The 16,104-nt window shown below is 45.3% G+C and overlaps 1 protein-coding gene across 1 annotated transcript; it reads left to right on the top strand.

Moving 5' to 3' along the window:
- Positions 1–407: 407 nt before the first annotated feature.
- On the top strand, positions 408–764 carry LOC133779113 (protein RALF-like 34). The gene has a single exon (XM_062219112.1). It carries the CDS (start codon positions 408–410, stop codon positions 762–764), a length of 357 nt encoding a protein of 118 aa, XP_062075096.1.
- Positions 765–16,104: the final 15,340 nt, after the last annotated feature.

The following is a 16,104-nucleotide window of genomic DNA, read 5'->3' as shown; positions in this document are numbered from 1 at the left end:
TTTTTGATTAAATCAAATATCAGTTACTGTCAGTATTAATAACAATAATCAAATGCATAAGGGTCACGGACCTCAACCCAACTACATTTAATCACAACCGTTAGATTTAAATCATAACAGGTCGGTCGCGAAACAAAAAAATATCAAAAGAAGGTTACACGGAAACCATATACATCATACCCCAGCAGATCAAACCATCTCTGAACATAGATACCGTAGACACGATAATCGAGTCACGCGTCAATTCGGCCATCAATGAGTCACAGCTGTAGAGACCAACCTTTATCTCCTTCCTCCATGTGATCACTGCCTCACTCTCTCTCTTCCAAAATCTGCCATAGATTAAGGGCGAAAGCTCAAAAAGCTCTCTACCCATTTGCCTCTGTCTCTTCTTCTTTACGTTTCCAATGGCTTCTCTCAAGTTTTCGGTACTCTGTTTCGCTATAGCCGCCGTCGTTTTATGCCCCGTGGAGGCCCAGCTCGACGACACGAGCTTGAAGCTAATGACAGACGCTTTCGAATGGCCGACGACAATGTCTCTCTACGACGAGTTAGCCGAGGACGACGGCGGCTTCGTCGACCGCAGATCTCTGTTCTGGAGGAAAACCCACTACTATATTTCGTACGGAGCCCTATCCGCGAACAGAATCCCGTGCCCGCCACGCTCCGGTAGGTCTTACTACACCCATAACTGCTTCAAAGCTAGAGGCCCAGTTCACCCTTACAGCAGAGGCTGTTCCACAATCAGCCGTTGCCGCCGCTGATGATGGTTTCGGGTCATTTAGTCGGGTTTGTTTGAAACTGCATTAATCTTGAGGTTGCTTGAGTTTTTTTTTGTTTGTTACGTGGCATCATTTTATTGGTGATTGAAGTGGACTTCTGTAGTATATTTGGATTTAATTTTTACTTATGTCTACACATTTATGTGTTGTTTATAGAACTTTTTATGTTTATGGGAACATAGTTCATGTTCTTACATCTCTTAGTTTTTTAGGGGGTTTTTTAATCTGGTTATATATATATATTTATATTACATTTGCTAGAATACATATTAACATATATCACGAGTTGTTTATTGTCCCTTAAGTTGTCTTCTTTTCAATGCTAATTATAATAATGATATCATTTGAATTATTTATTTTGTCATTATTATGCTCACTCTCGTAGATTGATTATATATAGTCCACAGATATAATAGATCATTGTAGAAGAAATTGGTAAATTAAAACGAACAGTTTAAACAGTGTAGTAATTTCAGCTACAGTTTACACTATATACAGACATTTATATGAATTTTACTACAATAAATATGTATATATATATATTGATGCATTTATTATTCAATAGCAAGACCCAAACTGATCTAAACTGCCCCAACTACTAAATTAGCTTCAGTTTTACCCACCGACGATGATAAATAATTTGTGTATCAAATTATCAAGCTATATATTTATTATTAGTTGCGGTTATTTGATGCTTTTTCAATTGCTTTTTTAGTAGAAGTAGTAGTACGTGACCTAGAATCGTGATGATGATTTTGAGCTTAATAGAATCTGTATAAATAAATGTAATTAATACATGTTTTGGATTGAATATTATTAAATGGCTCTGTCCCAGCTCTGAGTATTGACATGATTTTTACTTGAATTGAAATGAAATGGTCCATTTAAAAAAGGTAAAAAAATGAGTGAGGTGATTATTTAGGGTTTAAGAACATGATAATAACTGTGTACACTTGTTATGGGCATATACATAGAAGTTCAGGTAAGGCCTAATGGACTCGAAAACGACACCGTTCATTGATGAGGTTCAGAGAGCTGAGAGTAGTGACAGAGACATGATCAAAGTTTGAGAATGGAGACCAAGGATGGTGGGGACGCTTCTACAGAAAATGTTGGTTAGGAGTAGGACACTGAGATCTCTAAGTGAGTTTTGAAAGAAAGAAAAAAATCATATTGATGAATGTATTTGGATAACTGTGTTGTAGAGCTGTGAAAAAAATTTGCAACCCGCCCAAACTAACCCGAAAAAACCGACAAAAAATGCAATCTGAAAAACTCGTCCTTCATTTCAAACCACCCAATCACTATATTGGGCAGGGCAGGTTGAAATTTTTGACAACCCGCTCAATTAAGAATTTGTCTACATTTTTTAATTTTATATTTATTTAATTATTAATTATACATATATAAAACTAAATTCAAATTATTATTTTTTATAAAAAAATCATATATTTTAAAGTAACAATTATTTTAGTTACAAATACAAACTAAAAAATAGAGAAAATTAAAAAAAAATTAGTGAAAAATGATTCTTTTTAGAAAAAAAAAAATTAAAAAAAAAGTTTTGACGGTTTGAGCGGGTTAACCAGTCCAAACCGATGGTCGGGTTGAACTTTAATTTTTTTTAATTTGGTGGGTTTCGGGTTGAAAAGTACCAACCCGATTATAAATTTGGGTTTGTTAAAAATCTATCTAACCCGCTCAAACTGACCAATGAATACCCCTAGTTGTAAAAGGTATTTGAAAACAGATTGGCTTGTCGTCGACTAGTAAGAGAAAATCAAACCTACAAATCAAATTGGTATTGTGACAAAGATACGTAAAACGACATTTATCGATAAAAATGACAGCAATGTTTAAAACTACATTTTTATTTGTAAACAACAATTAACATTGAAAGACAGCTACATTTCCAAACAACAAAATTCTTTGAAATGTTAATTTTCAAAAACTAAAATTAACCATACTTTATGTATATTAGTCATAGGTCAAATTATTTTTTAAAAAACAGGAATACCCTTATTTTAAATGTCCTAATAAATCCCTAAAAATAATTATTATTAATTTTCAAATTTTAATTATTGAAACATAAATTTCAAAACAAAAAGAAACAAATTCAATAAATATATATCTCTTCTATATAATACGTGTGTAGATAACGGAAATTCTTGGTTTTAGCGGTTTTTTTTATTGTTAATTTTAACAGAATATTCCTATATTTAACAGAATATTCATATATTTAACGGTAGTTTGTAAAGACTTAAACTTAAATAAAATAAAATAAATAATTAAAAATATTAAAATATGATATTTTTGAGATATTTTACAATGATAATTATTTAAAAATAATAAATAATTAAACAAATTAAAATATGATATTTTTCAGATATTTTACAATAATAATTATTTTAAAATAATAAATAATTAAACAAATTAAATATATGATATTTTTGAGATATTTTAATAATAATTATTTAAAAATAATAAAATCATACATTTTATAACTTAAATAAAATTTAATTAAACTCACATATTAGAATAATATCATATTAAGGATATAATATAATTTAGTGTGAATTAGCAACAAATTGTTTTTTTTTAAATCTAGGAAGAAACTTAAATTCAAAATCCACGTATAATATTTAATATTACATTAAACATATAATATATAATATATAATCTCTTATTGTTAATGCAAAATTCAAAAACTACAAAAAAACACAAACTTAAACAAATAAATAAATAAATTATTTAGTTAAAATAAAATATTTATTTCAAAATTTATATGACATTAATATAAATTTAATAAAAATAATTAATAAATTTTATAGATAAACTAAACAAAATACACGTAGTGTGTATCTAGTATTAGTATATGTATATATATATATATATATATATATGAATTTATCTACCAGTCCAAAATAACTCGGAAATTCTTCGTGTGCTCCTCCACTCAACAACCTTGTAGAAAATCCACTAGTCCATTCTTCCTCACCAAAAACCCCTGGTCGCCTATTATTATATTATTTTTATCAACACACTATGTTTCATAGCCTTTGATTCAAGTAATAAGGAGTTTATTCACTCTTATAGATGCTTGAGGTAGCTTAACAATACCTACACATGTTTCTGAACATGAAGCTTCTACTGCTAAACTTTTGATTACTCCTATAACAGGGATCACCAAAAAATATTTATCCAATGTTACAACTTTTTCAACCAACTCTAGCCTGAGAAAGTTCACAATTGTTAGCATAAGCCAATTCAGTTTATAGCATGAAAAAAAGCACTGAAAAAAAGTGTAGAAGTGAATTATCAACATAGTCAACAAATTGGATAAGGCATGAGGTAGCACCCTGTGATTGATTAACGATACCTAATAATATTTATTAAATTAAAATGTGTGAGACATTTTATCGTGTTGGAGAGCCACTTAGTAATATTCTTTTGAATAATGGATAAAGTTTTGGTATTGTTGAATTGGTGTAGTTAAACTCACGCATGACATAGTCAACAAAGTGTTGAATTGTTGAATTGGTGTAGATTACCTCGAGCTAAGGAGGTGTGACCTTACGACGCAGCTCCGGTCGCCGGGGGATGTCCATGAGATAACCATGGTTAGGCCGCAGCTCAGCTTGCTAATCAGCCCGTGGGAAAATCATAGCATACATCTGCCCCCCAAGCACCTGCTCGTGGCACACGACGTCGGATAAGGCCACAGTAGGGGCTTTTAGGCTTCCCCACGAACTCTTCACCTTCCACTCTTTACGCAAGCATTTGATACGTGGAACATCGTGGTTGGCGACGGTACGTCTTCCGAGAACCGCATTTAATGGCCTAGCCTATGCCCAGCCGTCGTTTCATATTTCGAGTGGAGGGCCTTGGATCCCACATCAGGGTCATCCAACGGTCCTTCTAACGTGACCATTCGCGTATATATAAAAGGGGTGGCCACCCTATGCATGGGCCACCCTTTTACTCGAAATTTTTCAGAAACTCTTTCCTTCTTCTCTCTTCATCTCAGAAGAAAAAACCCTTTTCTTTGTGACCGCCATTTTCAGCATCCAAGAAGCTCAGGCGTGAGGACTCCTCCAAAGCTTTGGACAAATATTCTGGCGAAGCCCCCACCTAGGCGACACCTTCATCCACCTTCCAATCAAATATCCTGTAAGTTCCCTGACCATGCGTGTTTTGAAAATATTTTTCACTGTAGCTTAGGTAAATATTTACTATAGTCACATGCATGGGTTTACTGGTTTTTGTGGGAATGAATGGTGAAAGCCTTTTAGGTTAGGGTATTTTTGCCGTAGGAAATCACTTAAGAGTATGGTTTGCAGGATGCCTTTTCTGGGGACAATTTCTGGGTAGGAATTTTGACATATTTTGGGGGCAAGAGTAGCTTAGGGGATACGCTTCACAGGTGGTTTTGCCTTTCATGCCTATTGGAACTTTCCCTCCGAGGCAAAATTTTAATCTGACCCCCCTGACACACGAATTCCGAGTAATCGGGGATCTGTTGGGGGAACAGGCGCGTGTTCATTGAACCGCGTGGTCTCACTCTCCACGGGCTGGGCTTACCTCAGCTCGTGTAAATAATAATTTGTTCTTCCATATGCTTAGGTCGCCTTTTCTGAAACATTTTCTTTTGTTCATTAGACGACCTGATGGCACCGAAGAGGAACGCTCCAAAGAAGATAGTTGGCAGCTCGGCATCTCAGCAGGACAAAGGAAAGGCGGTGATGCCGGACTCTCCGATCCCCAGCTTTGGGCCGGCAGTGGAGCAAGAGCCCGAGGTGGCTCCTGACGCGTTCTTTGAGGCAGAGAGGATCGTCTCAAAGATCACCGACCAGGTGAAGATCAATAAAATCTTCCTCTCCCACAACATCGCGTTGGGGAAGGCATCTGTGGTGGCACGACCTCCCGCAGAGGGCGAGCGGAGCTGCGCGCTGCTGGATGAATCGTTTGTGGCCTGGAGCGACGAGCATTTTAAGGCGGGGGCCTTCCTGCCACTGGACCAGTACTTCACTGACTTCCTGAATTATGTGAAGTTGGCCCCCTTCCAGCTCCCCCCAACTCTTATCAGTTGTTGGCGGGGTTGAGATACTTATTTTTGAAGCATGAGTGGGAGGTCCCCACTCCTGCGGATATTTTGTATTTCTTCTGCCTCAAGGCCAGCCCGGATCAGCGAGGGCGAGGCGATGGGTTTTACTATCTAACCCGATTCCCCAATACGGCTGCGGTCATCGAGCTGCCCAGCCACCCCAATGACTTTAAAGACCAATTCTTTATGTCGACGGGGTTCAGGAACTGCGAGCTCCATTACTTCAATTGTCCTCGTAAGTGCTTTTTATCTTTAGCTCGTAAGTTAAGTTCCGTACAATTCCTGTGTCCCTTTCTGACTTGGATTAATCCTGCAGTTACCATCGCGAGGACAGAGAAATCTGCGACCCTCGGGGGTCAATACGAGACACTGGCGGGCTTGCCCCCCAGTGAGAAGGACTACCGGGTGCTCATGACGGATGAGACGATGGTGGCTTGTAAGCTGATTTTCCCAAATCAGACTTTGAATCTAAGGAGGCCTCGGGGGCCTCCCCCAGCTCGCACCTCTATGCCCATCATCATGGAGGAGGTCGCGATGGACGAGGACGAGGAGGACGAGACTCCACTTGTGAGGAACAGGAAGCGGGCGCTGGAGGTCGCCCAGATAACAGATGAAGAGAGGATCCAGTCCGGAGCAGCCGTGGGTCCCTCGGGCCAAGGTAACCTTTATATGTTTAGGAACTTAGATAGGGCCATTTCCGACCCCCGGCTAGCTAGATTCAACCCCAGACAGCTCGTCCATCGTCACCGAAGTGATCTGGACTTGGACACAACCCTTCTCCACTGCGTCGATCAGCTCGTGCTGGACTACCAAGATAGTCGACCTAGGGGTACCGTAGTCGTAGATAACACCTTATCCTTTAGGTCGATCCTATTCGAGGAGTACGGGACCAACCTTAGGTCCTGGCCATCCCTCAAGAGGGATGCCATGGCTCCGGGACTTAGGCAATATGTAGAAGAATCCAGCCCGGAACCAGAGTCGGACCCAGAACTTACCCCAGCTCGGGAAATAATTGACATAGACTCTCCCGCAGAAACTCCGGAACCGATGGTCGTAACCATAGGTTCTTCTTCTAGCTCGGGGGGTAGGGCTTACTCTAGCATGCGCGTACTTTAATTATTCTTTTTCCCCCTTTGTTTTTGGTTTCTATATGATTGCTAAATCTCATACTAACCATGTTTTTGCTTTGGCAGAAGAGATGTCTCAGCCCGAGGTGCGTTCGCCAGGGCCTCTGGGCCAAAGATGAAGAAGCTCCGGACCTTGAAGAAACCTGCTGGAACTCCCACTAAATCTCCTGCAAAGGAGAAGGAGCAGCTCCCCACCGCTCAGGTCGTGGGAACTAATCCTCCTGCTGCTGGTGGGAGCAACATGCCCCCACCTCCTCCGCGAGCTCCTATCACCATCCGGGACTCAGAAACGGAGGTCGGGGCTTCGGTGATTGTCCCCCCCGAGGTACGCATCCCAGTCAATCCCCAGGACCTGGAGAAAATCCCAGAGGCCTTCCGGGGAACGGTGTATGAGTCGGCGAACTACGCCATCAGCCACATATACAAGTTCACCGAGAAGGAGCTCCGGGCCATTGAGACAATGAGCCCGGTTGGTGTAATGGAGTCTTCAATGAGCATGACCCTAACGGTAAGCTGCCCAATTCTTTTAAGGCTTTTACTATTACACTTTTCCCTATTTTTCCTCTAAGGCAATTTATCTTTCATTTCTCGCAGGGCGTCGTTGCTCTTCACCGGAGCATCGTCAGGGCCAAAACTCAGCTCGAGGATATGAGGACTGAGCACCAGACCTCTCTTCAGGCGGCCAAGGATGCCTTGGCGACCTCGAAGGTCGAGTTGGAGAAGACCCGCTCGAAGGTCCAAGAGCTCGAGACCTCCCTCGCTACCTCGTGGACAGACCTAGATACCGCGAAGGTTGAGGCCAAGGCCGCCCTGGAGGCCGAGCAGGCAACTTCGGAGAAGGCCTTGGAAGACCTGTTCTATCATTGTTGGGCCTACAACCCGGATGCTGACTACTCCTTTTTGTCAGCGAGTCTTTGGGAGCGCCTGCTGGTGAAGTTCCAGGCTCACCTCGACAAAGAAGCGCCCTCCGAGGCCGGGGAAGGCTCTGGTGCAGCTGAGCAAGGCAAGACGGCGACCTCCAAGGGGCCACCTGGCGGAGCTTAGGGCTTTTCCTCTCTTGTGCCCTTCACTATTTTTTATGATTTTTTGTGTAACCTTTGCATGAGGTGCTTCCACCTCGAGACAATTTGGTTTTATGTTTTTAATTGATGTTCTTGTCTTTGCGCACTTTGGTTACAATTTTTTTTTTGAGAAACTTAGTTCGCGTTAACTGTCATCCATATCTCGAGCTCTTTAGGAAGAACAACGATCAAATAGATTTAAATCAACTTCTAAGTTTTATGACCCAGTTATGACCAGGAACTTGATTTGAAAACTTAGTTCGTGTTAACTTTTATCCATATCTCGAGCTCTTTAGGAAGAACAACGATCAATAGATTTAAATTAACTTCTAAGTTTTATGACCTGGTTATATCCAGGAACTTAATTTGAAAACTTAGTTCGTGTTAACTTTTATCCATATCTCGAGCTCTTTAGGAAGAACAACGATCAATAGATTTAGATTAACTTCTAAGTTTTATGACCTGGTTATATCCAGGAACTTAATTTGAAAACTTAGTTCGTGTTAACTTTTATCCATATCTCGAGCTCTTTAGGAAGAACAACGATCAATAGATTTAAATTAACTTCTAAGTTTTATGACCTGGTTATGACCAGGATAGGACTTAGTTATCGTTAATCCTTGTCAATATCTCGCGTTTTTTAAGAAAAACAGCGGTCAATTGATATGAACCGACTTCTAAGTCATTAAGTAGACCTGGTTATATCCAGGTACCATATGCCTCCCCAAGTAACTGGGAAAGGGTCTTTCGTGGTTACTTTAGATTACATCTGCAAACACGTACAAAAAGCTGATTCTCATTCATACACAAAACATGGCCTTCCAGGCCTTACAAGTGAATCATTGATAATATTTCTTTAAATGGACGGCGTTCCAAGTCCGCGGGACTACCCCTCCATCAAGCCGAGCTAACTTATAAGTTCCTTCCTTGATGATTTCGATGACCTGGTACGGTCCTTCCCAGTTTGGTCCCAAGACTCCATCTTTGGGATCTTTCCCGGCCAGCAAAACTCTCCTTAGGACCAAGTCGCCAAGGCTAAAGGCGCGCTTTTTGACTTTGGTGTTGAAGTAGCGAGTGATTTTCTGCTGATAATGGGCGAGCTGGAGTTGCGAATCTTCTCGCCTTTCATCAACCAGGTCAAGGGAATTGCACAGGAGCTCGTGGTTGCGGTCCTGGTCGTAAGACTGGACCCTATGTGAAAGCACTTTAACCTCCACGGGGAGGACTGCCTCACTCCCAAAGGTTAGGGAAAAAGGAGTATGACCCGTAGGAGTCCGATGCGAGGTCCGGTATGCCCATAGGACCTGGGGGAGCTGTTCTGGCCAGACTCCCTTTGCCTCATCTAATCTCTTCTTGAGGCTTGCCTTTAGAGTCTTGTTGACAGCTTCGACCTGGCCATTCGCCTGAGGATACGCCACGGAGGAGAAACTTTTGACGATTCCGTATCTTTCACAGAACTCGGTGAACAGGTCGCTGTCGAACTGAGTACCATTATCGAAGACAATCTTCTTGGGCAGACCAAATCGACAGATAATGCTTTTAACCACGAAGTCAAGCACCTTTTTGGACGTTATCGTTGCCAAAGGTTCTGCCTCGGCCCACTTCCTGAAATAGTCGATGGCTACCACAGCGTAACGGACCCCACCTTTTCCAGTAGGGAGGGCACCCACCAAATCGATTCCCCAAACAGCGAACGACCATGGGGACGAGATCATCTTCAGCTCGACCGGAGGAGCTCGGGCAACTGCAGAGAACCGCTGGCACTTATCGCATTTCTTCACGTATGAGATCGAGTCCTTGGACAGAGTTGGCCAATAATATCCCTGCCTAAGGACCTTTAAGGCCAAGCTTTGCCCCCAGCGTGGTCTCCGCAAAAACCCTCGTGCACCTCCTGCAGGATGGCCTTTGTCTCATCTGGAAGAACACACCGGAGGAGAGGTAGGGAGTGCCCGCGTCGGTACAACACACCATCGACTATCGTATATCTCGGAGCTTGATAGAGTATTCGACGTGCATCCTTACGCCCTTCAGGCAGTTTTCCCTCGACGAGATACTCAAGGATGGGCGTCATCCAGGTCGGCCTGGCATCGATCATCTCGACCTCTATCCTGTCTCCTTCTATACTTGGTTTCTCCAAGAATTCTATTGGTACCAACCCCAAGGTCTCCGTCTCTCCAGAGGTGGCGAGCTTGGCCAAAGCATCTGCGTTAGCATTCTGCTCCCGAGGTATCTGTTCGATCGAGCCTTGCTCAAACGCAGACAGCTCAGCCTTTACCTTTGCCAGGTAAGCGGCCATCTTGGGTCCCCGTGCTTGATATTCGCCCAGAACCTGGTTTACCACGAGCTGGGAGTCACTGAAGCACTGGACGGAGCCCGCCTTCAATTCCCGGGCTATCCTCAGCCCAGCCAGTAAAGCTTCGTATTCGGCCTCATTGTTAGAGGCCTTGAACCCGAATCTCAGTACCGAGTGGAATCTATTTCCCTCGGGGGATATCAAGATGATTCTAGCTCTGAAGCCGTTCTCGTTGGATGAACCATCCACAAAGATCCTCCACGACGTCTGGGACGACGTGACCTGGGGTGAGTCTTCTGCGGGATCCTCCTGGAATCCCGTGCATTCGGCCACAAAATCGGTCAGGGACTGATTTTTTATGGCAGTTTGCGGGGTATACATAATCTCGAACTGGCTGAGTTCGATGGCCCACTTTAGCAAACGTCCCGATGCTTCAGGTTTTTGCAAAACCTGCCTTAAAGGCTGATCGGTCATGACGTGTATCGAGTGGGACTGGAAGTACGGTCTGAGCTTTCGAGAGGCCGTGATGAGACAGAATGCCAATTTCTCCATCAACGAGTATCGGGACTCAGCTCCGAGAAGTCTTTTGCTAATGTAGTAGACTGGCTTCTGAACTTGGTCCTCTTCTCGTACCAGAACAGCACTTGCTGCGTCCTCGGTGACTGCCATGTAGAGAAAAAGAGGCTCTCCTGCTTTGGGCTTGGACAGTACGGGCCGCTCGGCAAGATGTGCCTTCAGGTCGAGGAACACGCTTTCGTATTCTACTGTCCATTCAAACTTCTTGTTTCCTCGGAGCAGGTTGTAGAAGGGCAAACACTTATCGGTGGACTTGGAAATAAACTGGTTAAGGGCTGCTACCCTTCCGGTCAGACCTTGGACATCTTTTCGCGACCTGGGCGAAGGAAGTTCGAGCAGTGATCTGATCTTGTCGGGGTTTACCTCGATTCCTCGGGTATTGACTATGAACCCCAGGAATTTCCCCGACGCGACCCCAAAAGTGCATTTCTGTGGATTGAGCCTCATACCATATTCTCGTAATATCTTAAAACATTCTTTCAGGTCGGAAACATGGTTATCTGCAGTCTTTGACTTGACTAGCATGTCATCAACGTACACTTCCATGTTTTTTCCGATCTGATCTGCGAACATTCTATTTACTAACCTTTGGTAGGTAGCTCCGGCGTTCTTCAGAACAAAAGGCATGACCTTGTAACAGTAGACGTTTTTCGGGGTCATGAAGCTAGTGTGTTCCTGGTCCGCCGGATTCATCGCGATCTGATTATAGCCTGAGTACGCGTCCATAAAGGACATGAGCTCGTGCCCTGCCGTGGCATCTACCAACTGATCAATCCTGGGCAATGGAAAGCAATCCTTAGGGCAAGCTTTATTCAGGTCGGAGAAGTCGATGCAGGTCCGCCATTTCCCGTTAGGCTTCGGGACCAGCACGGGGTTGGCAACCCATATTGGAAACTTGGCTTCACGGATAAAGCCGCATTTTTTGAGCCGGGCCACCTCTTCCTCCAGGGCTTCAGCTCGAGCTGTTCCTAAACGCCTTTGCTTCTGGGACTTGGCGGGAACGCTTTTATCTAGATGAAGCGTATGTATGATGACACTGGGGCTGATCCCCACCATGTCTTCATGGGACCGAGCAAACACGTCCAGGCTGTCCCGCAGAAACTTGGTCAGCTCCGCCTTCCTCTTGCTACAGAGGTTTTTCCCGAGCCTGACCGTACGTGACGGATTTTGCGGATCAATGTTCACCTCCTCGAGCTCCTCAATTTCTTGGAGCTCGGATCTGTCCTCGCCTATTCGAGGGTCAATATCCTCACTTAAGACGTCATTTTCGCCCTTGGCGCTTTGAGGTTTTTCAATCTCAGGATCCACTGAGGGTCCCTGAGATTCCTCTTCACCTCGAATGGCCATTGCCAGCTGCCCGGGTTTAGGTTTTCCCTTCATGGAAATGCTGTAGCATTCCCTTGTAGCGAACTGATCGCCATGGATAGTGCAGATTCCCGTCGAAGTAGGGAACTTCATCGCGAGGTGGCGAATGGACGTGACGGCCTCGAAAGCTATGAGTGTAGTTCGCCCTAAAATTGCGTTGTACGCAGCAGAGCAATCAATGACCACGAACTCGAGGAGCTTGGAGACTGTCTGAGATCCTTCCCCCAGGGTGATCACCAGCTCAATCGTCCCTATTGCCGCGGATCCTTTTCCCGAAAAACCATACAGCATCATGGAGGTCGCCTTCAGCTCAGCGACGGTCAAACCCATTTTTTCTAAAGTGGACCGGAATAGGAGGTTCACCGAACTTCCATTGTCGATCAAGACCCTCCTAACCCTCCGATTGGCAAGCTGAACTGCCACGACCAGGGGGTCATTGTGCGAGAACTGGACACGGTCCGCATCATCTTCTGTAAAAATGATCGGCTGCTTCTCCAATCGCTGCTGCTTTGGCAGGCGCTGCTCCGGAACGAACTCTTCTCCATTATGTGCCTTAAGTTCATTCACGTACCTCTTCTGGGCACCCCTGCTCATACTAGCCACATGCGGCCCTCCAGATATGGTGGATATCTCTCCTCCAACTAAGGGAGGGGGGACGTCCTGATCGATCTGAGACCCGGGCTGACTAACCGGTACTTCTGGAGCAAGTCGAGCGGCTGGAACCCTGTTTCGCGCATACTGAGCCAAAGGACCGGCTAGGATGAGAGTCTCGATCTCATCCTTTAAATGCCTACAATCGTCGGTGTTATGGCCAACATCGTTGTGAAAGTGGCAAAACTTGGAGGTGTCTCTCTTCCCCTTTTGGTGCTTCAACGGCTCGGGCCTCTTCCAGGGGAGGCGAGTAGAGTTCGCTAGGAAGATATTCTCCCTAGACTGGGTGAGCTCCGTATAAGTCGCGAAGACGGGCTTGACTTTGTCCACAGACTTATTCTTCTTTTGGTCGTGCTGGCTGCCCTCACCATTACCCTTTCTTTTGCCTCCACCGAGCTGGTTGTTCTGTGTGACGTTTTGGGTCGCTGCCACGACCTCCGTCCCCACTCCAGCGGGCTGTTCGGGGACCTGGCTGGTCCCCACAGTTGAGGCTTCGGCTTCCTCCAAGTTTATCCACTCTTGGGCCCTGTTAAGGAATTCGTTAACCGAGCTGACTCCCTTCCTTTGTATATCCTTCCAGAGATCTCCTCCGACGAGGATTCCAGTTCTCATGGCCATGAGCTTAGAGCTATCATCCGCGTCTCTGGCACGAGCCGCGACGTTCACAAATCTGCTCAAGTAGGCCTTTAGAGTCTCGCCGGGCTGCTGCCTTACGTTAGCCAGGGAGTCGGCCTGAACATGGGCGGCCTGAGACGCTCGGAATGCCCTTTTGAAATCTGCTGAGAATGTCTTCCAGGAGCTGATTGACTGTCTTTTACTTTGCTTGAACCACTGCCTGGCAGGCCCAGTCAGGGTGGAAGGGAAGATTAGACATCTCAGCTCGAGGCCAATGTTGTGGGCCATCATTAAGGTGTTGAACATCCCCAGGTGGTCCGAGGGGTCTCCGTCCCCGTTGAATTTTGGCAAGTGTGGCATACGGAAACCAGATGGGTACGTCGTTGCTACTATGCTGGGGGCAAAGAGTTCCATTTCGTCCCCTGAATCATATTCATCTTTCTCTTTTTCTGACAGGAGTTTCCTCATCAACTCCTCCATCTGAGTCAGGCACTCGAGGGTTTGGTCCTGATGTCCGTGGTTATTCCGGGGCTGGTCAACAGCTCCGGTTCCATTGTACATATTTGGTGGGTTATTGCCCCTCCTATCTTGAGATAGGTTATTTGGGACATTCCCACCGTTACTTACTTCGGACAGGGCCCCCCTTGAGCGAGCGTGGCTCTCTCCTCGTGCCGGTTCTCCCCTATGAGAGTTAAGGCGATCTCGAAGGTCGCCTCCCTGGGTGGTTTGGTGACTTTGTGCCGAACTCAAACGCTGACGCAGGTCTCCTCCTGAAAGATCACTTCGGTGACTGTCGGTCCCGTGTCTCCTGCTAGACAGGCTTGGAGTCCGCCCTCGGTGGTGATGATCCGGTCTTTCCCTTGGCGCCCTGCTACGCCGGGAAGGTTCAGCTGATGGCGGGTCTCTCCTATTACTCCCATAGGCTGGGATATCTCGGACGGGTCGAGGAGGAGACGGATATCTGATCGAAGATGGAGGATGTCTGATTGGAGAGGCTATCCTGGTTCCGTCAGGTCGGATTAAATTTGGTGGGGGCCTTTCGACCCTGCCAACCCGCTGGTCCTGCGCCTGGCGATCTGGACGGTTGTTGGGGACGGGCTGATGCTGTGAGCCTTCCCCGGATCTCCTTCGGGAGTTTCCTCGAGCTCTCCTAGGTGCGCTCGAGGATGGTTGGGAGCTAGGAGTCGACGTTCTGACCGAACGGCTATTGTTCGGCTCTAGGCCTTCCTCTGAAGTCTGCCTCCCGACGGTGTGATGAAGGGGTGGAGTTGGCTGCTGGAAGTCTATCCGAACGGCTATGCCTGGACCGGTTACCCCGGCGAGACTTAGGAGCCTCGCCTTGCCTCTCTCCGACGTTAACGCCGGTTGTGAGAGAGGGTAGTCGGGCCAGCATATCCTGGATTTGCTTACTAGCTGTTGCTAACTGGCTCCTTAGCTGAGCGTTCTCCATTTCCACCGCAGTATAATAACATGGGTTCGGATTAGGCGGCCGGGGCGCCGAACTACCAGCATCATCTTGGCCCGCCGGCTGCTTTCCTGGCCGCTGTTGGGTTTCAGGAACTTGTTCACCAGGGATGGTAGTATGATGAGCCTCCTGCCCATCATGTTATTCTGTCTCGTTACCATGCCTGGACCAAGTAGTCACCATAGTTGGATGTTTGCAACAGCACTAATCGGACTTGCTCTCAATGAAAGCACCAAACTGTTGACGCGGTTCTTCGCCAACAGGAAATTAAGAAAAGAAGAGAAAGGGACTAGTGCTAGAGTTGAACCGAAACAAATATATGATCTTAGGAAAATGAAATGGCTACTCGAGACACGTTTTTTAAGTGGTTCGAAGGTTAAAATCCTCCTACTCCACTAGTCGATATTATTGCTATATTCAGGGTATATAATTATAGAGTATTTCTTACAAGAGGGAATCCAACCCTTATTAACTCCCAATGTCTCCATATTTATAGGAGAAGGCACCTGGGAGTTGGTAAGGAGGCCATCCTGTGACCTTCTTTCCTATCATGTCAACTATGTGACATACACGATTAATTCCTAAACCTGACACATAAGTGTGGTCAAATCAATAGGTAAGGGGATAATGGGCTGCACGACCCAACCTAGTTGAGGGTGTCTGAATACGCACGTTCCTGCTGCGTGTCCGAGAAGTCAGGGATATATCAGACACGTGATGTCTGATATATGCACGTTTACCTTGCGTGGCTGGCTTTATAAAGGGTCATAGCCTTCAAATCCAGCTCGTACTGCGGGCTGGATGCTTGACCCGACCTTCGGTCTTCAGAGCCCGGACTCTGTCTTTAAGTTACCAGGGGCGAACCCTTAGATTACCTCGAGCTAAGGAGGTGTGACCTTACGACGCAGCTCCGGTCGCCGGGGGATGTCCACGAGATAACCATGGTTAGGCCACAGCTCAGCTTGCTAATCAGCCCGTGGGAAAATCAGGGCGTACACGTAGAAATACGTGTCTATGCATTCTAAATCTTCTTCTAAATTGATAGTCTGTATACACCGGTTCATC

This window comes from Humulus lupulus, chromosome 1, assembly GCF_963169125.1.
Source record: "Humulus lupulus chromosome 1, drHumLupu1.1, whole genome shotgun sequence".
NCBI classification, from domain to species: domain Eukaryota; kingdom Viridiplantae; phylum Streptophyta; class Magnoliopsida; order Rosales; family Cannabaceae; genus Humulus; species Humulus lupulus.
The sequence above is the reverse complement of the archived record's forward strand: the minus strand, read 5'-3'. Positions and strand labels throughout refer to the sequence as shown.